Genomic DNA, 25,901 nt, shown 5'->3' on the forward strand with positions numbered 1-25,901 from the left:
ATAGTGGGGAACTATTTTGACAGTCATAACCTGACCCACATCTCCCCCTGTTGGACAAAAAGTCCTGTACAGTCACACAAGACAAGATGGATTGTTAATTTGTTTGATAAGCATTTTTTATTGTGTTTTAAGACAACATTTTTAATATAGTTTTACATTTTAAATTGAAATAGTTCATGTATGAAACTGTCTTCAAAGTCTATACCCTAAAAATAAAGTTAATGTATTGTGTTTAAGTTGCTTTAAAAATCTTATTCCACTTATTTCCTATTAAATTAACCAAACTACCAGTTTGGTTATTTAACAGAAGCATAGAGGTGGCTTGGATCAGGTGATTCTCCTATTCTAACGGCGCTGTAAGTCACTGCTGCATCACTTCCCCAAACCTGTGATGAACACAGTGCAGCAAATAAATGATGGCATATGAACACAATTCCCCACAAATGAGAGATTTATATGAATATTCTGTGCAGCATCTTAAAATATAATATTATAGTCAGATACCTGATTGTTGTTCTTTGGGAGGTTAATTGAAGCATAAGAGATGGTTGCATCAGGTTTATCCTACACAAAGACAAGAACCTTAAATATCTGCTTGATATTATAGTCATAGGTGATTTCCAACATTTAGACATTTTCATTTCCATTTATTTATACCAGTTCTATTTAAAGTCTCTTCATGGGTGTTTTTGAACATGTGATTTATTCCTAAAAGCTTGATAAAATTGAAAGACATTGTCCTCATGAAGCTGACATTTTGGGTAGTTAATGGAAGATAGTTCTGCTGTGGAAACTTACTGGATCCTGGTTCACTTCTGAAGCAGACTGAGGGGCTGCAGGGGGTGAGTTCACTCGTGTTTTATTTCCTTCAAAGAGCAAGTGCAAAGACATATTTTAGTATTTATAGTAAACCTATTAATATTTTCAGTCGGATCTCCCCACCTTTATTTTTCTTCCTTTTCATGAAAAACCCAACAGCTAACAGGAAAGCTACCAAAACCACAACTATGACGATGTACAACCACCACATACCTAAAAATAGGAATAAACATTTTAACTTCATGCAGTTTTATAAATATGTGGTAAAAATAATACATGTATTATTTGTGCATTTATCATATAATCTTTAAAGACAAAATGCTTAATTCAAAAGTCAAGACAAAGAGAAAATGATGTGAAGAAAAATAGATTCCTGACTCACCAGATGGTTGTTCTGCCTCATTGTCTTCAGATCTTTTATTTTTCTTCTCTATTTCCAGGAATTTCATGACATTAAAACATGAAGGCCAAATTTATCAGCTCAACTGATCAAACTAAATTGACAAATTGAGATTTTCATATTGCATTAGTTTTCTCACCTGGAGTTTCAGCTCTGAAGGGAAACCGCTGCTGCTTTCTTCCTCCAGACTCTTCTACGGCACATTGCAGTGAATTATAACGGCCCAGCTCATAAACATAATGTGAACTCTTAAAGGTGACTTCAGCAGCACAAACAGAGTCTTTTGTCCCTAGATTTGTATTATGTTTATCAATACTTTGACCTTGATAAAGCCACTTCACATTGTGTTTGCATGGATCATTTGGTATAACCGAACAATTTAGCGTCACCTCTTCATCATCTTTCTGTTCAGTAACTGTTGGAGGAAAACAAAGACCTGAGGTTAGCTGGTGACTGTGCTGAATACTTGGTTAGTATTTGGTAAAAGGTTGAGAATATGTACTCACTGTTAACCAGAGACAAAGCAACAGTGTGTATGATCTCCTTCTGGTCTGTGGTTTGAACTTGTTGGCAGTAATATGTCCCAACGTCAACAGCGCTGACCTTCTGAATTATCAGAGAGCAGTTTGATGAAACTCTCAGTCTGTCTGCTTTTTCTCTGGCAGCCTGAGTTTGATTAGTCTGACCAAACTTAACCAGAGCTAGTGCTGATCCCTGAGATAATTTATTGAAGAGCCAGTGGATCCGTAAGCACTTAGTCGGACCCATCATGTTTTCACAGGCCAACAGAACTTCATCTCCTCCTCTCACAATGACAGACGAAGAACTTTGCTTTGTTACTGCAGAGAAAAGCAACAGAAGAAAAACAGCTAAAGTAGAAAACATGTCAACACAACAGGAAATGTAACAAGCTCACACATATAACAAGAAAACTCACTTCCTTTAGATAAAATACAAAAACATAAAGCAGTAACAATAATCCTCACCTGTAAACTTTAGTGCCAGAATCAGACATAAAGACAGTTGAACTGATCTGAACTCAGTCATTCTGTTTCTTGGACAGTTTGTCTTCTCTCTGCCTGACGTGTCAGCAGATTTTTTGACAACTGCAGGCCAGTCGGCACTTCCTGAATTTAACGTTGTTCCTCCTTCGCACACTTATCTCTTCTTAAAATGGTTTTGTTTTTTCTCACCCTGTTATAAATTTAACTCTGATCTGAGGGGAGGTGACAAACATCTGAACAACACAAATTTAGATTTGTGTAAAGAAGGAAATGTCTGTCTTTTGCAACCTGTCTCTCTTCTTATGTTCTTTATAGATTTAGTTTTTTTTACAAATTCACAACTAGCACAGTTATATCACTCGGTCGATTAATATCAGTCCAGAATGCAGCAGATTGTCTTTTAAAAGGAAAATAGTCAACGTCTGATGAACTCTGATGTTATTATAGCTGTTTACAATGGTTCAGAGGCGTCGACCTTTAACACACCAGCAGGGGGCGAACTTTGAGACGTCCAGGGATCAAAATTAAAATAATAAAAAAACTTCTTAGAGTAACTTACTACCCAAAAATTATAAACTGTTTTACCTCTTATGTGCAATAAAAGCTCTAAAACATTTAAACATCTGGTGAATGCTCAACTGTTTTAGTTTGGATTTAAATGCAGTATTAGATTTTAGTAGAATGTTTGAAAGTTTCTGTCTATTAAATTATGCTTTTGTTCTTATTTATTGTTATTACTGTTTGATTTGGTTACTTTAGTTTGTATTGTTGTTCACAAGACTTTCAATCTCTTTGGGTAATCTTAGAAAATATGAAAATAGATGCATGTATGGTTGTGACATTAAAAACAACTTCAGCAGAATTAAACAACAAACATGAACAACCAGGTAATTAAACTAACAATATACATTTTTATACAGAAAGTGGTTTGATAAAATGTTTAAACTATGCAGGAAAAAAACACAATAGCAAAAAAAAGTCAAAACAACAAACATTTGTGGTTAAATAATAACTTTATTGCTGGAATCCAAACACAGGTAGAGTACTTTATAGGACAGCAAAATTCAACAGCAAAATCTGATTATATTTTTGCAGGTATTAGCACATGAAATATGGATGCTACTTTAAGCTGACAACTCCTCATTCTGGACAAAAACAAACAAATTTCAGATTGATTAATTGTTTATTGATTCATTAAAAAATCTATTTTTTCAGTGAATTTCAATATCTGACTGGTGTTCACTTTGAGAACGTCAGGATCTCGTTTTTTGGTTCTGTTGGGTTCTTCAGGCTATGACCTCTACAGTCACCTAGACGAGCTTCCATCAGAGTCCGGCTAGATTCAGCCTTAAAGGGGATGTAGTTTACAAAATTCACATCCTGCACATTTTTATACTTCCATTTGGGTTTCTACTGCTTCTAAAAACAACACAAGTGGTTAAAAAGTTAGTTAGTTTTTGGCAATAGGTTTATGTTTTTTGGTGTCTGGAAATGATCCATTTCAAAAACCTCTGGAATGCAACTTCACAAATCAGCAAGCACTGCTCGTTACCTAGCAACCCCAGTGAAGCCTGTCACCTAGCAACCCAATTTAAGTTCTAGCATGTTTGGTCAGCTGATTTTACCGCTGTATTTGCTGTACAATGACTGCTGGAAAAGACACCTCACCATCCAGAAACCACCTTGTTGGTTGTTAGTTGTGCAGGAGGCTCCACTTCTGCTTTTCAAAAGCTTACTGTTGTATAATTGCGCATTTGTTTGCAGCCATTTTCACGTTGAGTGTGAACATTGAGCTACTAGGTGTGGGCATTATAAATCCTGGAAGCTCGTTGGGATGCCCCTGAAAACGACGGTGGATGTCTCTGGTGAGAGAGCGATCTGGGGTTCCTCACTGGTCCTGTTGAAACTGTGGCCCGATCTCAGATTACCAGTAGACATTGGCTGGATGGATGGGTTGTTGGTTTTGGCAAAGAAAACCAACAACCCAGTGCTGCATCCACTGGGGGGATGCTCATGCCGCCCCCCAGTGGAGAAGATTACAACACTAACCTCAGGATCATCCTAAAAAAAGAGAGAAAAACTTCAGGACTTTCTATTCCCTTTTATATTCTTTTCAAAATTTGATTTCACTACATCAACTCTCCATGTCTGTGAGTCCATTGAGTTTTCATTTTGTAGGTTTGTAGACATCAATCACAATAGCTCCAAGCTTTGGTTCAACACCTTTGTCCAAAATCTTGGATACACAAGTTGCATTTTGAGAAATTTGATTTAATCCAATGATAATTAATAAATAAAAGATGTTGTTGTGGGGGATGAAGTGGGAAGGGGATGCTCATGCCGCCCCCCACAAGATGCCGCCCATATCAGAAACCGCCACTGAGAGGTTTTTCTTCTTAAACACTCTTTTCTGCTGTTTTATTTTACTATTTTGCAAGATATCAGCCAATCCTGCCCCCTTGTGGAGAGTCAAGAGCATAAAACTGTCTCACAGGCCTCTTGTAATCAGAAAGTTAAGCACAAGACATGCAGGTTATTTTGTGTTTATTCTTAGTTATATATAGCCATATAGCTATATATTTATATATAGCTAAAATCCACAAACAGGTAAACTTGTGAATACTAGAATGCAAATATGCAGGGCTCTACTGTACATTGCGCTATAAACAGTTACACTCACCAGGTTTTCATCCACTGGTGTTTTATTTCCTTTAAAGAGAAAAGGGAAAGAAGTACTTTAGTGTTCACAGTAAAAATACAAATGAATCTGGTTTCAGCTGAATCTTCATACCTTTGTTTTTCTTTGTCTTTATGGGAAGACTGACAGACAACAGGAAAGCTGCTAAAGCAGCTTCAATGACGTACAACCACCACATACCTAAAAATATGAATAAACATTAGCTTTATGTTTACTATCTGGTGACTAAAAATAAGGCACATACAACAATCTAATATCCAGTGATACAAATAACACATTTAGTATTCATGCATCCATCATAAAAGATTTGAAGCCAAAATTCTGAAAAGTATTTCCTGACTCACCAGATGGTTGTTCTGCCTCATTGTCTTCAGATCTTTTATTTTTCTTCTCTATTTCCAGGAATTTCATGACATTAAAACATGAAGGCCAAATTTATCAGCTCAACTGATCAAACTAAATTGACAAATTGAGATTTTCATATTGCATTAGTTTTCTCACCTGGAGTTTCAGCTCTGAAGGGAAACCGCTGCTGCTTTCTTCCTCCAGACTCTTCTACGGCACATTGCAGTGAATTATAACGGCCCAGCTCATAAACATAATGTGAACTCTTAAAGGTGACTTCAGCAGCACAAACAGGGTCTTTTGTCCCTAGATTTGTATTATTTTTATCAATACTTTGACCTTGATAAAGCCACTTCACATTGTGTTTGCATGGATCATTTGGTATAACCGAACAATTTAGCGTCACCTCTTCATCATCTTTCTGTTCAGTAACTGTTGGAGGAAAACAAAGACCTGAGGTTAGCTGGTGACTGTGCTGAATACTTGGTTAGTATTTGGTAAAAGGTTGAGAATATGTACTCACTGTTAACCAGAGACAAAGCAACAGTGTGTATGATCTCCATCTGGTCTGTGGTTTGAACTTGTTGGCAGTAATATGTCCCAACGTCAACAGCGCTGACCTTCTGAATTATCAGAGAGCAGTTTGATGAAACTCTCAGCCTGTCTGCTTTTTCTCTGGCAGACTGAGTTTTATTAGTCTGACCAAACTTAACCAGAGCTAGTGCTGTTCCTTGAGATAATTTACTGAAGAGCCAGTGGATCCGTAAGCAGTTAATCGGACCCATCATGTTTTCACAGGCCAACAGAACTTCATCTCCTCCTCTCACAATGACAGAAGAAGAACTTTGCTTTGTTACTGCAGAGAAAAGCAACAGAAGAAAAACAGCTAAAGCAGAAAACATGTCAACACAACAGGAAATGTAACCAGCTCACACCTATAACAAGAAAACTTACTTCATTTAGATAAAATACAAAAACATAAAGCAGTAACAATAATCCTCACCTGTAAACTTTAGTGCCAGAATCAGACATAAAGACAGTTGAACTGATCTGAATTCAGTCATTCTGTTTCTCGAACAGTTTGTCTTATCTCTGTCTGAAGTGTCAGTTCATTTCCGCTGAACTGCAGCCCTCTTAGCATTTCCTGAGTCTATATATAATTTCCTTTTCAGTAAAGTTGTTCGTCTCCAGTAATTCACACATCACAACCGTCTGTGTGTCATTTCTTTCTCACCGTGGTGTAAATTTAACTTTGATCACAGACAGGTTGACCTGTTGCAGAAAATCCAGCCTCACATCCTTCATCTCCCCCTCATCCCTAACTGGGGTTCAGATTTTAGACAGACAGTTTTAAATTAAAACCTGTTATTTAATTACTCTTTTTTATATATTTTACCAGATGCCAACCTATAACGCCCCCTTGTGGACAGAAACAATTTTAACAGCTTCCCAAGTCTCGTGTTTGGTAAATTATATTAAAGTTATGAAAGCTAAACACAAAGTTCACCAAACCAGTTTAATTTGTGTTCATGCTAAAGTTAGAAAACTGTCTGCCACATTAAAGGCTGATGTGGGCCGGTACTGGTTTACATTCTGTCTGCTTTATGTCAATATTTTGTAGAAATCATAACAAGATATTACATCTTGACCAGATCTGCAGCAAACTCACATGTATGAAAGGAAAACATGTTAAATTTACAAGGAGATTTTATCAGATTAAAAGGCTGCATTTGAAAATGTTGCAGCTCACCTCCACCTTAAATAACAGAACCAAAAGTATGTATTAAAACGTCATCAGACTGATATAGATTTTAAAAATAAAAAGACAATTTTATCACTTTTAAAAAAGGAATGATTTAATTAAATAATAATAAAAAAATAAATAAAAATACAAGGTCATGCTGACTCTATGGATCATGGAAGGCTTTCTTAAAACCAGAGTTACAAATAGATTCTTTTAAAAGGAACAGTAAGAGAAGCAAACACAGCACAGGCTTTGCTTTAAATATGAAATATTACAAAAGATAACATACGCATTACAAATGAAATCTCTGCAGAAACATGTAAACTGCTGGATTTTACAGTCATGCAAACTTAGGTAAAGGCCAATATAATTATAAACTAAGTTGTGCTGTTGATGTCTTATTTCCTGTCTGATGGTTTGTATTGAGTTTTGGTAAAATACTAGATCAATAGTATTTTACTACTGAGCTATGTCAAATCTATAAAACAAAATTATTTATCAAGAAATTATTTACAGAAGCAACTATGCATAAAAAACCCCCCAAAAAACTAGTGCAAAAGGAGAAGGAAAATCTTGAATACATTAGAAAACATAGATAATGGAATTTTTTTATCAACTTTTCTCAGACTTGATGTTCATGTTGAACGCTGAAGTTGGCAGAGGAAGCAGGACTTTTGAAGTTCATATAATCTGGACAATCGTCCTCATTATGACTCGTCTGCGGAAACACATTAAAGTGTGAATTTATATTTATCATAATCACAAAACTCAAGTATTAATAACACCTAACACAGGGCACATCCTGAAGGAAAATAATAATTCCAACCTTTTGTGCATTTTATTTAAATCTATCAAATTATTGTTTTGGCCCTTCAGGGCTCCTATAGAACTTATTTTGAGTTAATTGACTTAAATGTTCCTATAGATACAGGATATTCCAGAAAATATGTTACCATATCCAACAGATTGATTGTTTTCTTTCACATCCTGCTGTCAGTCTGCAAGATCATATAATTTTTTTATTCATTCATTTAAATTTCTTCGTCTGTTGTGTCTTGTTTATGTAATTTATATTTTCATTCCCATATCTTATGGCACATTCCATCCATAATCCTGCATTTGAAAAAGTAAATGAAAAGAAAACTGAGGAGAATGATAAATAACGATAAGATAAACTGATTCAACATCTGAGTGGTTTACTGTTTGTCTTGATTCTGAGTTTAAAACCTGCACAAGAAGAAGAAAAAGTGTAAATTGCATTAAAAGCCATGAAAACAAATTTTGGCAGTTTTCCTAATGAAACTCACAGATTTGTCAGTCACTTTGTTTTTTCCTATGAAACATAACACAAATGCATATTCAATAATTACATTCAGTTTTTACATTTTTAAAGTTGTTTTTACTTTTGTTACCTTGAGACCTGAAGAAAAGAAATGCAATGAACGTAACCAGAATTAGTTCAGCCAGATGCAAAACAAAGACGATGTAATCCAGAGCGGAGCACCGACACGGCAGAGAAAGGTTTTAATAACAGCAACATTTCTGGCCAAAAATGACACTTAAAGAAAATTACATAAAAAGTACCACATTAAAATTTAGTATTACATATAAACAAAGAAGCAATAAAATGGTTGGTTAAATAAAAAAAAAGCTAAAAATCTAGAAAATAAAGCAATGAAATATGTTTCTATGCTCACAAGAAAAAAGGAGAATTATTTTAATAAGCTAATGAATCTGTGGGTTTGCTTATTTTTCACTTCCTCTCATCACCACTAGATGTCCTCGTCCTTTCAGCACCAGTTACTCATTAGTTTAAACATTCAGTTTTCAGTTACTAGAAGAAAAATTATTTAGTAATCAAGTGAATTTCGTTGCCAGAGTCCCAGACAACTGAAGTTCGTGGAAGCCATATTAGGTAATTCTGTTATTTATCTTTTTTAGTGACTTATTTACTCGTTATTTAAAGTTTCTGCATTTTCTTTGTCATGAGGTTTGATATTTTTGTGTTTGGAGTTTTGTGTCCACCATATTGGTGATTTATTTGAACACTTCTGGCACATTGGATTTATATAACTTCTATAAAGAGCACAATGTTCCTACTTGTATAATTTGTATTACTTTACATACTTAAGTTAATAAATAAACCGTCAGACTTAAGCACTAAATCAGATCAATACAGAAAACACATCATGTTGCTGAATTATTTGTTTTTCTGAATTAATAACCTGGACATCATAATCAAGATACATGTGATTATGATCTGAAACCTGACTTTCACACCAACTACTCAACTGAAATAAATCACACCAGCATCCAGTTAATATCTTAATAACAGTTTAACTTCATGATAAATAAGGTTTTGTTTTCAGAAGCAAAATATTTCATTTCTTGCTCATGTGATTTGCTGATGGTTTGCGTTGAGGCTGTCAGGATCACAGGAACCTGCAGGAGAATCGACCTTCACACAGCTGTAGGTCACAGAGTCGCCTGGCTTCTCATCATCCTTAACGAGAGCACAGAGCAGAAATTAAATCTGATTTTATCAATGTGTCAATGTGAGCCTAAAAATAAAGACAAGGAAAAAAGAAAAGGACAAAAATAACTCATCCCTGAAGAATTACTTTATTGTGGGTTTTTGTGAAAAAACCTGAAATTTCAAAATGTTCTAACATCACGCAGGAAAGTGAGTAACAGCCTTCTTCATATTTACTGAACATGAAGCAAGACATCAAATTCACAAAAGTTCAGGCCAGCAGCAGTTCTGCTTTTCAGCTCCTGATTTCATCATAGAGCTCAACAGAAGGAAACTTACCCAAGTTTTACTTTTTGCCTTTTCTGTGTGGCAAATGGTGGCGTAGAGAACTTCATCTTCAGGGTCAGCCTACACAAAAAGAAAAACTTTTACTAACTGACACAAAGATTCACAAGACAACAAAAACGACCCGGAGATTTCCTTTTAGTTGACTAAAGTGTTTTGTTTCTGCAGGTCACAGAGTGCAGGATATATCCATATTCTAACATTCAGAAAAAAATTACGAACAACTTACAGATATTATCCTCCTGCAGAGAATAATAAAATAAAATTCCTGCAAAACCAAAAATCCGTCAGTCTAAATAAAACAGAAACAACTCTGATGGATTTGAAACTGTGACACTTTCTTCACTTCTGTTCATTCTCCTTTCTTCCTTGTGTCACAAAGAAAGTCTTAAAATGTGTTTAGTTGATTAAGAAAATGAATAAAGTACATTATATTGTAAAATGTAATGCCAACATTTTTCTGAAACAAACTCTCACAGTTTGGTGAAAACACAAAGCTCAATTTGTGGTTTCAAAACTCTCAAAATCTTCCGTTATACATTTGTGAAGTTCTTTTAAAGAGATGCTACAGAAACTTTCAGAGTGACCTCAGTGCCCTGAAGTTAATTCCTCCTCCCCCACCTGTTGCTAAATTCTGCTGGTGTGTCACCTTTTCCTTTATTACAGAAACAGAAATATTTCTTTTTGGAAACTATTCTGGCTGTGAAAAACAAAAAACAAAGCGAGTTCTGGGTCCAGAGGAACATCATCTTTCAGCCTTAATAAAGTAACAATGTTTTCAAAATGTAACTGGGAAGCTGCAAACAGCATGTCTGCTAATATGATTCCCTTCCATTTTCAATGTGAATTTTCACATATTTCCAGTTTCAAACTTTAGATTTTTCCTCAAATCATGTAAAACTTATGACAGCAAAGTTAGATGAAGTTATTATGTAATCTTCAATATGCCATATAATCTTCAGCATAATTCCTAAAGCAACACTTTAGTTTGAAAACATACAGGATTGAACCATTTCAGTCCTGCTGATATTGAATGTGTTTGCAGGTTTGGTTGTGCACAGCAATGCTGAGGTGAACAGAAGAGACACTACGGTGGCCAAATGTGGCCAAAAACATTTAGATCACTGCTGTAATAAGCCGTTTGTGTAAGAATGACGGATTTACTGCTGTGAAATTCCCACCAGTGGGCTGAGAATGGGAGGCTGGAGTTCAGGGGAAACATGCTCACCGTGTTTGGACCGTTTCCAGGAATAGACAGAACCACAGCAGAGTTCAGGCGTTGCTCCTGTCAAAGTGCAAAGAAAAGGCAGCTTAAATCTCCACACAATGAACAATGTCAACTGGGCAGCAAAATTCAAAATGAAATGAATAAACTCACCACATCCTGAAGAATTATCAATCTTTCCTCTAAAAATGCATAAAGGTTTTCATTTTAGCTCCAACAAACAACTTTCTGAGAACAATTCAGTTCATTTAAAGCCAAAGTTTTCTCTCACCTTCCCTTCGTTTCCACAGAGTGATCACTAGAACAGTTACTATCAATGCTACTGAACCAAGAGACACGACAACGTATAACCACAAATCTGCAAACAAAAGAAAACAATAATCTTAAAAGTACAACTTAAACATGCAATCATGTTTTTACTCATGCATTTGATCAGGAACAGAAAAGCATTTGCAGCATAAAGTGTAACATAACAGAGATGCGTTACTTAATGGAGTTGTTGAAGCGTTTTTCAATGCAGGCTGTGTTTCATTAGCTTTTCTTCCTTCTGCACTTGTCATGCTTACATCATTTCCTGTTAAATTTAAACGTGTTATTATTGTTTGCTATATTTATGTGCATTTTCTCATCTCCTCACTGCTCCCTGTAACTCACCGGCTGTCTGAGGGCTGAGGGGAAACAGCTGGTCTCTTTCTGTGGAGTCAGCCTTCACTTTGCAGGAAAACATCTCTCGATATTTTGGTTTGTTCTTGAGGAAACTTTCAGGAATAACCGCAGTAACTGAACATCCGGATGTCTTCATGATCATGGTATCGTTCACAGCTCCCCCCTCATACATCCACTCCACCGTGTGTTTGCACGTTTCCTTTGCTGCGACGAAGCAGGAAAACGTCACCTGGTCGCCCTCTTTCTTCTTCGTCACTGGTGAATATAACGAATGATTTTTACATTAATTCCCGAGGTTTAAATGTTAAAATGATAAAATACTTTAAAAAACATACTTGTTATGAGAAACAGATGAGCATGAGCATCTTGATTATTATTGATACGTGAAGTTCTGCAGGTGTAGAAACCAACATCCTCATGTGAGACATTCTTTATGACCAGAGAGCAATCAGCCGCCACCTCCAATCTTTCCGTTTTTCCAGACACTTGTCTGTCTGTAGAGACGGTAACTGATGCATCTGGTGAATTACTGAACAGCCAGTTAGTTTTTTCACATGTATCCTGTTCATCTCTCATGTTATCACAAGGCAGAGTGACATCATCTCCATCTCGGACAACAAATCTGGGTGAAAACGTTCCTCTGATTTCTGTTGAAAAGAAAAAAATTATAAATTCTAATAAGAATTAACAAGAATTTTGTGAATTCTGGATAATTTCTTGTTTTCTTACCTGTAAGCTGCAGAACCAGAACCAGAACCAGAATTACAAACATTTTAATCCACTCAGGTTCACGCTGTCTGAGACCAGTAGTTACTTCTTCTATCATCTACGTCTTTGTACTTGGAGATCCTGACCTCACTTCCTGTGACTTGCAACACGTAGTTTCCTCAAACCAACTTAGTTTTGTACATTGCCAAACTTATGTAGGTGGAGCTCATCATTTTTTCAGATTAAAATCTTAAAAGATTAAAAATAATAAGTTATGCTAACAGTGAATCTGAAAAGTTCACATTAGTTCAGTTAAGACGTATAACAGCAGGTTTTAGAGCAACATGTTGCTCAGATGTTGGACTACGATGAGAAATAAGGCGTGACACAGAAAACTGTGAGGAAGAACAACATGACCCTCTGATGAATCTTTACCTGACATGAAGAAACTATTTACAGAACCAACACTTCCAGTCATACAACTCATTCTGTTCACAGCATGAAGTTTATTAAAACTGGAATGTCTAAATTAGTTGAAATGGATGTAATGATTCATGTAAGTCTTGTTTATTTAAAACATGTCTGGATCAGTGAATATCTAACTTGCTTATCTTCAGGTCACAGATTGAGTCTCTTTGTTAAAATTAACTGTAAAACTGGTGAGCAACTCCTGCAGCAGGATGTTGTCTGTCGGATATTCAGGCTTCCAGACCCTTTCAGTCACATCAGTGGATGGTTTGAAAAAAAGAAGATCTTTAAGTAAAGTTAGTAGCATGATTTGTTTTAACTATAATTCTGCATTGAAAATGCAAAATTGCCATTCTAATGAACTGTTTAGCAGTGCAGCAGGTCTGCTGCTGGTTCATGCAGGCTGTAAAATCAGGACTCAACTTTGACACAGATCAAAGTGCTGTTAAAGAATCATTAACTATCTGCATTGTGTGAACTTCCCCTCCTTCTGTCCAGCCAAACTAGCCCCATTCTCTGTTAGCTGCTTTCCTTTCCAGCGCTCACTCTGACTGCCAGAACCTGATCTGGAGCGATGGACGTTTTCAGAGTCATGGGGGTTTTAGATGTTTTCCTCCGGTCCTCCTTGACCTCATGGTTGGTAGCTCTGGCTGTCCTGCTGCTGGTCTATTTCATCGCCTCCAGCTTTAGTTCTGGAAAACATGGGAAGGAGCCGCCGGGCCCGAGACCACTTCCTCTGATTGGAAACCTTCTGCAGATTGACCTGAGCAGACCGTACCACACATTCCAGGAGGTAAGCAGGTCAATAACTTCATGCAAATTTAATTAATCCTGCTTATGTAATGAACTGAAGCTTGATGAAGTCATGAGAAGCTGCAAAATCCTAAACATTTACAGCTAAAACAAGTGGAAGTTTTATTGTTGTTGGAGCATAAAGTCTGTGCAGACACACTAAAACATTACTCGGTATGTTTAGGGTTGTTAGTGACATCTAGCACTGATTTAATGCTTTAGCTGATTATTTACTGGGAAAAACTTTGTGCTCAATACATATTTTCCTTACCATCTTCCGATCAAAGTCCAGGTAGCACTTATTGGTTTTGGTTATTATTATTTTTAGCTTAGTTATCTAAAATAAACTTTTATGAATAAACTTGATTCAAAGTTTTTGTGTCTTAAAAAATGACATGAAAAATAGCAATTAAGAACAAAACAAACAACTCAGTTTGGAGAAAAAAGCGATTATTCCTGGATGCAGGAGTTTGGAGTTTAATTCCCAACAAATTTCCTTTGCAATTAGGATCAAAAATTCTTGGTGAGAACAACAATATGGCCGGTCCAGATGACTTCCTGTGTCACTGACAAGGAGATCTTCTTAAAGATGTTTCCTATGAACTGAACTTCCCATTTGTCACAGAAACTTGATCAGTTTCTTTCTGTTTTCAGTTTTCTAAGAAGTATGGATCAGTCTTCACTGTGTATCTTGGGCCCCAAAAAGTGGTGGTTCTGACCGGATACCAGACGGTGAGGGAGGCTCTGGTTCAGCACGACGAGGAGTTTGGAGACCGGGACTCATTTCAGATTTTACGTGACTTCAACAAAGGGCATGGTGAGGAGAGAAAGCCTTTAGTGATACGTACTTGCATCTGTCTAAATCAAAATCTACAACTGAATTTATTTTAGGGGTTTTGTGGTCGAACGGTGACTCTTGGAGAGAAATGCGACGCTTTGCTTTGACAAATCTCAGGGACTTTGGGATGGGCAAGAAGGCGTGTGAAGACAAAATCATCGAGGAGTGTCAGCATCTCATTGAGGTTTTTAAGAATTTCAAAGGTAAAATGAATCATTTTTACAAGACAATTCAGTCCAGTCTCATGAAAAACATTAGAAATAGTTCCTTTCAGATTAATATTGTCATAAAGTTGCAAAGACAAACCCATCTCTGCGTGTCCAGTGATTGCTCAATCAGCTCTGCCATGTCCTGCATATATGAATTTTTTTTAAAAATTGTGACATCTGATCCATATTGTTCTGTTTTCAAGTTTCACATATGATGAAAAAACTACCGTTGGCTGAAAGTCCAGTGATCTATTCTGTCTCATCACAACTTCAGCACAACCTGTGCAATATTAAAATACTTTAGTCTCCTTGGAGGCTCAACAAACCACCTTTAACTGTACCATCAAACCCCAGAGCAGTGGAGTAATTAACTATTGATGCTGCATATGGACCAAATCCTTGTTTCTTACAAAACATTTCAGGAAAATAAAGAAAAGTCTTTGTTTAAAATGTGAAGTCATGCTGTCTGGTTGAAGTCAGTAAATCTTTTTGGTTCTTTTTACTGGATATTTAATGGAACCACAGAGAGATGTAGGATGTAGAGATGTAAAAACCAGCTTATTGTTCTGTGCTTGGCTTCGTACTGAGGGTCTGGGCCCTTGACTATTGAGAAATGATTCCTTTCTGACAAAATGTTTTTGATGTTCTGAAATATTTAAGTGTAACAAAACAGCAAAAACAGAATAAACCTCTGTTTTTTACGCGGCTGTAAGCTTCAATTATTTCCACTTCCTCACAGGAAAACCTTTTGACACAATGCAGCCGACTAACTACGCCGTCTCCAACATCATCTGCTCCATGGTGTACGGCAGCAGATTTGAATACAGTGACCCAGAGTTCACATCAATGGTGGATCGAACCAACAGGAACGTTCTGCTCAGCGGTTCTCTTTCCATTCAGGTATTTAATGCAAAGACAGCAACCTGCTGCAGGGTGGAGAAATCATTAACTTATATGAGAACTTCTTCTTTGAAAGCTTTACAACATGTTTCCACGCATCTTTAAATGGGTCACAAGGAGGAAGGAGTTCATAGAAATGGCTGTAGCCAATCAGAAGCAGAACTTCGCCCTCTTCAGGCGGTTAAAGGAGACGCTGAACCCGGAGATGTGCAGAGGCTTTGTGGACGCCTTTCTGGTTCGCAAGCAGAACCTGGAGGTTTGCTCTTTCAGCTGAAATTATTTCAGAGTTCATCAGTTGAATCTGCTCACTCTGCCCTCACATGACAGTTTATTGTGACTGTTATTGATATTCCTGTATTTCAGTGTTAAGTCATGAATATGTTGCTATATAACTTTCTAATACAACACAAACCATGCATAAAGGAGTTCTATAGTTCAGCAGTGACCCAATATGATTTCATTTATAAGGAAACCTTATAAATAGGAACATTTGGTGATGTAATACACAAAGAAACTAAATCTACAGCTGTTTAATTTCCCTGTTGTGGAAATATTTTTCACTTTCAGCACAGAACATGAGAGACACATTTCTTTTTCCAACATTCAAAATGCAAAAAAGCTAAATTCCAGTGGGAACTCCAAACAAAATACATGTATGCTGTTTTATATTCTATCTTCTATGCCTGGTTTTATTGTAAAGCTTTTTTTATTATTATTTTCGCCTGTGGCTGTTAAAGCTGATGACAGGAATGTGCAGAATCATAATTATTTGTTCATCTGCAGGCATCTGGTAATAAAAACAGCCACTTCCACAATGAGAACCTGCTAATGACGGTCACAAACTTATTCAACGCCGGGACTGAAACAACATCCACCACTCTGAGATGGGGGCTTCTCCTCATGGCCAAATATCCAAAGATACAAGGTAAAAACTTTACCACCATCACAAGAACAAGAAGAAAATGTTTTAACAAAAGTTTATACTGAAATAGCGATGCTGCTGTGAAGAAGTGGTCATTATCTGGATGTTTTCCGTCTCCCAGACCGGGTCCAGGAGGAGCTGAGGAGGGTGATAGGAGATCGGCAGGTTCAGGTTTCAGACAGGAAGAGTCTGCAGTTCACCGACGCCGTGATCCACGAGACACAAAGACTGGCCAGCATCGTTCCCACCGCGCTGCCTCACAGAACCAGCAGAGACATCACCTTCCAGGGTTCCTTTATCAAGAAGGTCTGGCTGGAAAAAATTATCTGAATTTATATCAAACCAGGAAAAGCAAGTATACTAACATAATGTCACATTATACAGCAATTCTGCAGTCAAATTATATGGTTTTACAGACGTTTTTACAGCTCAAAGAAAAGAAGACATTTTTGGTGTGTTGGAGAAGTGATTGATCTAAAATGTTCAGGATTGTAACTCCAGAGGACCAGACAGGATGTTGCTGCTCTACAGCCTGGAAAAATGTGTGAAAACCTGCAGAGTGCAGTTTGAGTGCTGGTCTATTTCAGGGAAGATGATTTGGAAACGGAGTTGGTGCCTCAGGTGGGACTGAGGACCTCTGGTGGATAAAAAGAGGAATGCACAGAAATCAGCATTTGAACATTTTGGGAGTGATTATGTCTGTTTTCTCTGTACATGCCTGGATAATTTTGATTAAATATTTTGTTTCAACCTTCAGCAACATTTCCTCTGTCAGTTATGGATTCAAGAGCCTGGAATTAGCTTGAACTATTTTCAAACGACTGGATTATTTGACTGAGATGCAGTAATGCAGTTTGTTACTCTTAGCAGATAAAATGTCTGCTATGTTTCCATATTTTGTCTGCTGCAGGGAACCACAGTCTATCCTCTCCTGACTTCCGTCCTGCATGACCCCAGTGAGTGGGAGAAACCCCACAGCTTTCATCCTGCTCACTTTCTGGACAAAGATGGCAAATTTGTAAAGCGTGACGCCTTCCTGCCGTTTTCTGCTGGTGTGTGTTGGTTCAGGAATCTGTCTGCTTTTAGACAGGAAGCCTCTTACGTTTTCGTCTTAAACTCTCCTTCAGGTCGCAGGATCTGCCTCGGAGAGAGTTTAGCCAGGATGGAGCTGTTCATCTTCTTCACCACCCTGCTGCAGCACTTCCGCTTCACTCCGGCACCAGGAGTTAGAGAAGACGACCTGGACCTGACGCCACGCGGAGGCATCACTCTCAGCCCGATGCCTCATCTACTGTGTGCTGTTCCTCAGATGTGAAGAAGAATCAACAGTTCATGCAAAGCTTTATTTTATGAATCTTTATGTCAGAGTGTGACAGAGACCAATCTCCCAAAACTATATTTGTGAAACAGACACTGTTCGTGCTTATTAATTAATGAATAAAAATCATGCAATAAGTCTAAATAAATCATAAAAAAGAATTTTAGTTAAATGTTTCGTGACATGTGGCTAAGCTAAGCTTAACCCAGAATGTGATAAACCAGCAAAAAGATTAGAATTACAAAAAAGAATCAAAATGATGGCTGGGTTTTTATTTTTTATTTTAACAAATAAAAATTTGTAAAGTGTGGCAGGCATTTATGTTCTGAGTTAATATGTTGCAGAAGCAACTTTAGCTGCAACTGGAGCTGCAAGTCTTACATGGAAAGTTTTGATTTGGATATTTGGGAGGAAACATCAGAAGGCTTCATGTTCTGGTATGAAACCTAAATCAACTGTAATCACTGACTAAATGACCTCTGAAGGGAATTTCAATAAAGAGTATCTGACGAAAAGAAGCTGAATACAAATGTACGTCATGCTATGTATTTCTTTATTTTAATATTTGCCTTCATAATTGTGCTCAACCTTATGTTTGCCAATCACATAAAATCCCAATAACATACAATATTCTTACATAAACTTTATTACGTCTTAAATGGTGCTATCTAGATAAAGTTTGACTTACATATTTGCTAGAGAGTAATTAAGTTAAACCTGTTGAGGAAAACAAATTACAAGAGAATACATTTATTCCTGACCATAAAGTAATTATGTTGTCTACCAGAAGCAATAAAATGATGATTAAGTCAACTGACCAACTCTCTCCTTACCTTTCTCCTAAATACCTTTGTCCCACTGCTGATTATCTCAAAGCATGTATAATAATCTACAGGCACACACTCTTTTTTATTTCTTGGAAAGCTGACTGGCAACAACAATGACTTTCACAATTTGAACTGTCCGATCCCTTGATGCATGCAATCAACCCAGAAATGAAGGGAATATTTAAAGTTCATCTTTGTCATGTACGGGTCGATCTGGACCAATTAGACCCATTTACTTAGGAAGACCCTTTACCAAACTCAAACAGAAAATATGACAAAACATATGCTTTTGGGAGTAAATGTCTTCAAACCCAGGAAGTGTCAGAGAAGGAGGAAGCACAATGCTCTTGTCTCTGTCATTGACGGTTTTACTGGTGTTTTGCACAAACTGGAATAATAATGATGAAATATCCAACTTCCAAGAATAAATCAGGAAGATGAACTGACGGGTGAGGCGCTCAGTGAATGTCTCAGGTAGTAACAATGTTGCACATTTTGAAGTATCACAATAGAAAAGATTGATGGTATTGGCAAAATATAAAATAACATTTTAAGCTTCACAAAAAAAATGTTTTCATGCTCGTTTGAGGCTTTTGGTTTTTCCTTAAGAGTTAAGGCACTTAAGGGGAAATGGAAACACAGTTATCAAAAAAGTTCAGATGTCTAGAATGATCCCATCCTCTGGGGGTCTGTGCCACGCCAGAGGCACGAAATTAAAAAAATGTCAGGGATTATCTCCATTTTTCTAAGATCTCCTTCTAGTTTGCAGCCTCTCCTTCCTGTTTATCACTGTCCTGTGACATCAACATCACAACATCAACATCTGACAAAATTACGCTTTGTGTAGCCTGGCTAATGAAGGATCTTTAACATTATTAATGATCCTGCAAAATTCAGATGAGCTGATGATTAACTCCTACCAGTAGCAAGAAAGGGCCAAACTAAAGGAAAGCACCAAAGCAGTGATCATGGAGGAAGCCTGGAGAAACCCAGATCTACCAGAGATCCCAGGTTCAGACAGCACAAAGATGCTGCAGGTACAAACCAGCACAATCTCACAATACTAGGAGGAAAGGAATACATTAAACGCAATAACCAATTGGCTGTGGGACTTTCTGTTACAAACAAAATGCACAACCAACCATACATTGTGATCACTGATAAGCAGCAGAAGACAGTGATTGTGACTGAGGAGCTATAGAAGACAATAGAAACCTTAGAAAGAGAGAGAGACTTTATCCTGCATGCAGGTGGTGTCACAGACTAAAGTCCTGATTGTTTATGAGTGTTACGTAAGACTTGTGTCATTATAAAACTGCTCTCTGACTCATTTCAACACAACAGCGTTGCTCTCTTTAGTGAAAGCAGTTTGATCCTGTGTACGGTTTGCTTTAGTATCATGGGAATGTTGGATATTTTGCTCCAGGACTCCATTTCTTTCTCTCTGTTTGTGGGTCTTGTAGTTCTTCTTCTGATTTATTTCACTGCCTCATCAATATTCAGATCCCAATGGCAGAAAAACGAGCCACCAGGACCCACACCGCTTCCCTTCCTTGGGAATATGCTGCAGATTGACTTGAAGAAACCCTACAAAACATTAATGGAGGTGAGACTATGAACAGATACTTTTGTCCACTAAATTCTTTTTCCTTAAACCAATTTTATTTTCTTCTACTAGTTTTACAGGAAATATGGGCCAGTTTTCACTATTTATCTGGGTCCTAAAAAAGTGGTGGTCCTGGCAGGATACAGGACAGTGAAGGAGGCGCTGGTCACCCACGACGATGTGTTTGGGGACAGAGATCCAATGCTGATTTTTCAGGAACTCAGTAAAGGACACGGTAATGACAGAAATGAGTAGGTTTTTAATCCTCAGCACCTTTTTTCAGTCCATTAATAATCATGTTCTTTGCATAAGGCGTAATCTGGAACAATGGAGATGCTTGGAAAGAAATGCGCCGCTTCTCTTTGACCAACTTACGAGACTTTGGGATGGGGAAGAAGGTTTGTGAGGATAAAATCATTGAAGAATCTCAACACCTCATTGAAGTGTTTAAAAAACATAAAGGTAAAAAGAAATCTCACTAATGATATCTAGAGATGATGGAGCAAAATATATTCTGATTTCTTCCCCTGGACTCCAGGAAAGGCTTTTGATACATCCCAGTCCTTAGGCTACGCTGTCTCTAACATCATCTGCTCCATGGTTTATGGCAGCAGATTTGAATATGATGATCCAGAGTTTACATCTATGGTAAACAGAATAACTAAAGGTGCAATCATGTTTGGCTCCCCCTCAATACAAGTAAGTTTGCACTTTTATATTTTAAACCAGTTTAATTCTGCAGAATATTTATCTATTAATTAGAAAAACATTCTTCTCTATATCACAGGCCTACAATACCTTCCCCACACTTTTCAAAAGGACTGCCAACAGAAGGATCCTTCTGGAGATGAATGCTGCCAGTCAAAAACAAAACCTTGCCCTCTTCAGTAATTTGAAAGAAACCCTCAACCCACAGATGTGCAGAGGATTAGCGGACGCCTTTCTGGTTCAGAAGCAGAAACTGGAGGTTAGGAGATGGAGAAACTTAGGAAATTGTTTAAAGTGTATGAAAAATATACCAACGTTAACTTTGGTTCATCATTTCTAGTCATGTAATATTTGTTATGCATGTGACAGTGAGGCAGTAATACACTGTGAGGTTTAACTGAAGCAGATAATCAATGTCAGAAGGCTGGTTGTTTTTCTACAGTGTTGAAAGGGTAAGGACAAAATATATAATAGATCGATCATATTGGTAAACGGGGCGGCGTTATGAAGAAACAAATCCAGCTAAAGTTATTTTCTAAGTATTAGTTTAAGATATATTTGTTTAGACTGCATGAAGCTGCATCACATCCAGCTGCTGTTCTGTGTTTGTGTGCAGGAAGCTGGAGTTGCCAACAGTCAGTTCCATGATGACAACCTTTACACAACTGTCTTAAACCTGTTTGCTGCTGGTACTGAGACCACCTCCACTACGCTCAGGTGGTGTCTCCTGTTCATGGCCAAGTTCCCACAGATACAGGGTAAAGATCTCTGCTCTCCACACAAACAAGCTGCTTCAACAGCAAATTACCACTGGAACCAAACTGGGATTTCCTGAGAATGTAATCAGTTGATCTGTTTTCTTTCTCAACAAGACAAAGTTCAGGAAGAGCTGAGGCAAGTCATAGGAGACCGTCAGGTTCAGGTGGCAGACAGGAAAAACCTTCCTTACACTGACGCCGTTCTCCACGAAACCCAGAGGATGGCAAACATCATTCCAACGTCACTTCCACACAAAACCACTCGGGACATCACATTCCAGGGTCATTTCATCAAGAAGGTAGGACTGGGTGAAATACGTTTTATAAAACAGCAAAGATCTCCTGTCTGAGTCCTTTCAGTTGGTCAGTTACTGCTTTCTGCTTTCAAACTCAACCCAAACCAGCTATTAAGCAACATAATTTATTTTGTGGAGCCATTTCACTGCTGTTGGTTGTGTATGTAATAATGACAGAGGAAGACTCCCTCATCAGTTTAATCTTCACATCAAATTAAAGATGAAGATGGAGAGAAACTCTTTACCGTCAGAAATAACACGAGGCTTTCAGCTTTGAAAGCTGCTGAGCTGGTAGCTGCTAGTAGCAGCTTTTGTTGCCGGCTTTCTTTACTAGCAGTAAAAGTGCAATGTGCAATGCACAAGATGGATGTTAGGTTGAAAGGTGACTGCAAATTGTTCAACTTCAATTCAAATTATTTGGGAGAGAGTTGAAACTCAGGAGTGTTGCTGAACATGAATCCACAAACAGACAGAAAAGGTCAAACATTAGGAATGACGTCCCAAGGCCCCGACCTCAATATTTGTGGATCATGTTCAAAAACTAGATTTGGGTCAATAAACCAATCAGTTTATTAGAAATCATGCAATTCTCCTAAGGTTTGTCTAACATCCCCTCAGTACTATGTATGGTTACATAGTTTTACAAAGTATTGGGAAGATGATATTATTCGTAAATGTTACAATGATGACATCAGGTGTGACATATCTCCTATCTCCCTGTCATGTGTGTTTAGTGTGAGCATTAACTGCCCTAAAAATAGCTAAAGATTACATTAACATAATAAGTACATGTTAATACCACTTTGAAAATGTTAGCCAGCAAGATTTACACTCTAAACAGTCCTTCACAGTAAATACAGTCCTAGCAGCAGCGTTTGTTTCAGCCGGTAATCTGGTGTGATTTCTGCAGGGAACTACAGTTTATCCTCTACTGATGTCTGTCCTCTGTGATGAGACTGAGTGGGAAAAACCTCACACCTTTTACCCTCCACACTTTCTGGACAAGGATGGAAAGTTCAGGAAGCGAGATGCCTTCATCCCATTTTCTGCAGGTTTGTAGGTTGATTAAAGCCTGTTCAGATTAAATATGTTGATAAAATAACATACTAATATTATATTTGTCCCTCTCAGGTCGCAGGATTTGTCTTGGAGAGAGTCTGGCCAGGATGGAGCTCTTCATTTTCTTCTCCACCCTCCTGCAGCACTTCCATTTCTCTCCTCCACCTGGAGTTTCAGAGGATGAACTAGAGCTGACGCCGCACACGGGCCTCACGCTCACACCGTTACCTCATGAGCTCTGTGCTGCTTCCCGCATGTGACAAAAATAAACATGTTTCTATGTGTGGAGGCTGTGAGGCAAAGATTATCAACAAACTACATGAAATAAACATTTTATTTCTATGTGTAATCATCAGACTGTGATAAAAGTGTATTAAACACCAACATCCAAAAATCATATTTTTGGTGATAAATATGAATTCAAACAAATGTTTTTGGAATTGCTTCCTTTTTTTTTTTGCTAAATGACTTTATATGCCACAGCAGACAAATGGTTCAACAGACACACTCACTGATTTATTATGGACAGTTTATCTAGGGATTTGAACAAAGAGAAAATATGTTACTTGTTTAAAAAGAGCATCAGAATGTGGAAGATAAATTATTAATATGATTTTTAATGTCTCATTATTGCTGGTGCTGGTCTTGGTATTTTCAAAACTGCCAATGGGAATTTTCAACACAACAAACCCTCTGACTCACAGGGAAAAGGAGAAAACTTCCACTTCCAGCAGAGTAGAGGACAATCCCTTGTTGACATCAGATAGAAAGAAAATAGTAACACTTGATAAAACTAAATATGCAGAATACTACGTCTATGCACCATGAAATTGAGGCCACAATTCACACAAACATTGCCTGGTTTGGTGAGTTTTTATATTCAGACGGTTGAGTCAGAGTGGATTCACACTGGGAGTACTGGATTCACACTGGGAGTACTGGATTCACACTGGGAGTACTTGTGAAGGTGATTGTGTTATAACTCAGTGTGTAACTGTAGGGTCAGTGCTGGAACCTGGGACAGACACACTAACACAGAAACACACACACCAAAACACATGACTGGTCATGTCATCATATGAACAAACCAATCATTGTGATTTTGTTGACATGTCATTGTTTCAGACAGAATATGATCTCACTGTGAAATAATAATGATTTCCCTGCTGAACTGGACCAGACCTCAGAGCCTGAATAAAACTGGCAACAGAGTGTTAGCATCCAGCATCAGGAGCTAAAGTTAGCTCTATTTATCTTTTGTGGACTGAAATAATCCATCTTTATACATGAAAATAAAGAAAGAAACTAAAAGATTACAAACTTAAAGATAAGTATCTGAACTAAATCTATATGCAAAACCTCACTTTTTTCTAAGTGTTTCAACTACAGACTTAACAACAATATGAGGAAATGCTGCATCTGTCCACTAGGTGGCAGCTGAGCAAAATAAAAACACCTCAGATCATAAATGGTCTAAGAAAATACAAATAAATGTTTGTAAAATATGACAATAACAAAACATGTCCTTCTATCTCTCTAAGTATTTACATGCTATAGTCTACACCAGGAAATGAGCAAAAAAAACAAAGGAAAAAATGACCTGAGCATCAAAAACTAACATAAAGTTTCCTCTGATTTTCTACCTGAACTGTATTGATTTTTCATCAGTAAAGTTCCTCTGGTTTAAAAGCTTGCACCCTATTGGTATCCCTGTGATATTTTACAAATCAACAAATTCTGTCTCAAGTTAAAAAGTATCAAATGTAAAATGTAACTTTTTAGCTCTGATGTGACCTAAAAGATCAGGATTCAGCTTCCAAGGGATGGAAAAACAGTCTGTGCTAAATAAACAAGAATATCAAAGTTTACTGTGAATCTTTAACCTTGGTGATCTATTATACTTTGAACTAAATAAATTATTGTCAGACAGTTCAGAACAGCTTAAACATGTTTGCATATAATGCAGCACAACATCCTCAGCCTGGATAGTTTCTTCCATTTTTTATTTTATTTTTATTTTTTGCCCTAAAGTGCAAGTTTTGATATCTGTCACCTTAAGATTAAAGAATCTTAAGGTGACAATATTAAACAATATTAACAATATTAAAACTTGAACTTTAGGGTCAAATATTGGAGATTTATAATTATGCAGTTTAGAAGAACTTCAAAATAAGATTAAACTGCTCACTTTGAAGTTAAAAACTGTAAAAAGTTGCAACTTCAGGGATCATAAAATGTCTTAGGAAACAGACTACTTTAAAAAAATGTTTTTGTTAGTTTGGGTATGACTCTGTAGAAATGAGTGTTTTTCTTATGAAGGTGTAGAAACCTGATGCCGTCTAAGATCATATTGAAACAGGACAAAACAGAGGGCAAAACACCTAAACTGTCTGGTTTCAATGCAGTGGAGCAAATGATCTACATGCAGTTATAAATTTAACAAATCCTAATATAAATGTATATTTATACATACAGGGTCTGAAAACATTTTCTGTGGAAAGAGTCAAAATCACATGTGAGCATTTCATGTGTGTTCTCCATGCAGGAGACATTTTAATGTTGTCTTTACCCAGAAAGACGTTTCCATAAAGTAATTAGAAAAGGTATGTGCATGTGTGTTTTTGAAGAGTGTTAAACTTCAAAAAGTTTTCTTTTGGCTCATTTTGTTTCTTAATATGCACAACTTACTTGGGTTGTTTCTGACATCTGATATAAAATACTGCATATAAATTTTTTTGGAAAAAAAAAAATTCTGAACTGCCTGCTGTAAACC

The 25,901-nt window shown here is 37.1% G+C and overlaps 5 protein-coding genes across 7 annotated transcripts; 2 read left to right on the forward strand and 3 right to left on the reverse strand.

The window, feature by feature from the left end:
• Window positions 1-98: 98 nt before the first annotated feature.
• LOC116733685 (uncharacterized) lies at window positions 99-2,361 on the reverse strand. 2 transcript variants are annotated; one of them, XM_032584491.1, is made up of 8 exons: window positions 2,206-2,360; window positions 1,726-2,058; window positions 1,359-1,634; window positions 1,202-1,249; window positions 943-1,032; window positions 799-866; window positions 505-564; window positions 99-386 (listed from the first exon to the last, which is right to left on the reverse strand). In XM_032584491.1, exons 1-8 carry the CDS (start codon window positions 2,264-2,266, stop codon window positions 297-299), a joined length of 1,026 nt encoding a protein of 341 aa, XP_032440382.1. In that variant the 5' UTR covers window positions 2,267-2,360; the 3' UTR covers window positions 99-296. The 2 variants fall into 2 exon arrangements, with proteins under 2 accessions (XP_032440382.1, XP_032440383.1); XM_032584492.1 differs by lacking the exon at window positions 943-1,032 and having other exon boundaries at window positions 2,206-2,361.
• Window positions 2,362-3,217: 856 nt separating this feature from the next.
• LOC116733684 (uncharacterized) lies at window positions 3,218-6,545 on the reverse strand. Of its 2 annotated transcripts, XM_032584490.1 has the most exons (8): window positions 6,270-6,545; window positions 5,980-6,122; window positions 5,790-5,889; window positions 5,423-5,698; window positions 5,266-5,313; window positions 5,015-5,101; window positions 4,904-4,932; window positions 3,218-4,284 (listed from the first exon to the last, which is right to left on the reverse strand). In XM_032584490.1, the coding sequence occupies exons 1-8, from the start codon at window positions 6,328-6,330 to the stop codon at window positions 4,033-4,035; spliced, it is 996 nt and encodes a 331-aa protein (XP_032440381.1). In that variant the 5' UTR covers window positions 6,331-6,545; the 3' UTR covers window positions 3,218-4,032. The 2 variants fall into 2 exon arrangements, with proteins under 2 accessions (XP_032440381.1, XP_032440380.1); XM_032584489.1 differs by having other exon boundaries at window positions 5,790-6,122; window positions 6,270-6,544.
• A 1,518-nt stretch (window positions 6,546-8,063) lies between these two features.
• LOC116733689 (uncharacterized) lies at window positions 8,064-12,581 on the reverse strand. Its single transcript, XM_032584497.1, has 9 exons — window positions 12,449-12,581; window positions 12,055-12,366; window positions 11,708-11,974; window positions 11,541-11,627; window positions 11,325-11,411; window positions 11,207-11,235; window positions 11,057-11,113; window positions 9,823-9,891; window positions 8,064-9,513 (listed from the first exon to the last, which is right to left on the reverse strand). Exons 1-9 carry the CDS (start codon window positions 12,543-12,545, stop codon window positions 9,403-9,405), a joined length of 1,116 nt encoding a protein of 371 aa, XP_032440388.1. The 5' UTR covers window positions 12,546-12,581; the 3' UTR covers window positions 8,064-9,402.
• Window positions 12,582-13,274: 693 nt separating this feature from the next.
• LOC116734362 (cytochrome P450 2K1-like) lies at window positions 13,275-18,657 on the forward strand. The gene is made up of 9 exons (XM_032585705.1): window positions 13,275-13,688; window positions 14,342-14,504; window positions 14,579-14,728; window positions 15,474-15,634; window positions 15,711-15,890; window positions 16,418-16,559; window positions 16,678-16,862; window positions 17,467-17,608; window positions 17,684-18,657. The coding sequence occupies exons 1-9, from the start codon at window positions 13,470-13,472 to the stop codon at window positions 17,869-17,871; spliced, it is 1,530 nt and encodes a 509-aa protein (XP_032441596.1). The 5' UTR covers window positions 13,275-13,469; the 3' UTR covers window positions 17,872-18,657.
• Window positions 18,658-19,987: 1,330 nt separating this feature from the next.
• LOC116734366 (cytochrome P450 2K1-like) lies at window positions 19,988-23,525 on the forward strand. Its single transcript, XM_032585711.1, has 9 exons — window positions 19,988-20,307; window positions 20,380-20,542; window positions 20,620-20,769; window positions 20,846-21,006; window positions 21,095-21,274; window positions 21,632-21,773; window positions 21,888-22,072; window positions 22,980-23,121; window positions 23,201-23,525. Exons 1-9 carry the CDS (start codon window positions 20,101-20,103, stop codon window positions 23,386-23,388), a joined length of 1,518 nt encoding a protein of 505 aa, XP_032441602.1. The 5' UTR covers window positions 19,988-20,100; the 3' UTR covers window positions 23,389-23,525.
• Window positions 23,526-25,901: the final 2,376 nt, after the last annotated feature.

Source organism: Xiphophorus hellerii, chromosome 15 (genome assembly GCF_003331165.1).
Source record: "Xiphophorus hellerii strain 12219 chromosome 15, Xiphophorus_hellerii-4.1, whole genome shotgun sequence".
In the NCBI taxonomy this organism is placed as follows: Eukaryota; Metazoa; Chordata; class Actinopteri; order Cyprinodontiformes; family Poeciliidae; genus Xiphophorus; species Xiphophorus hellerii.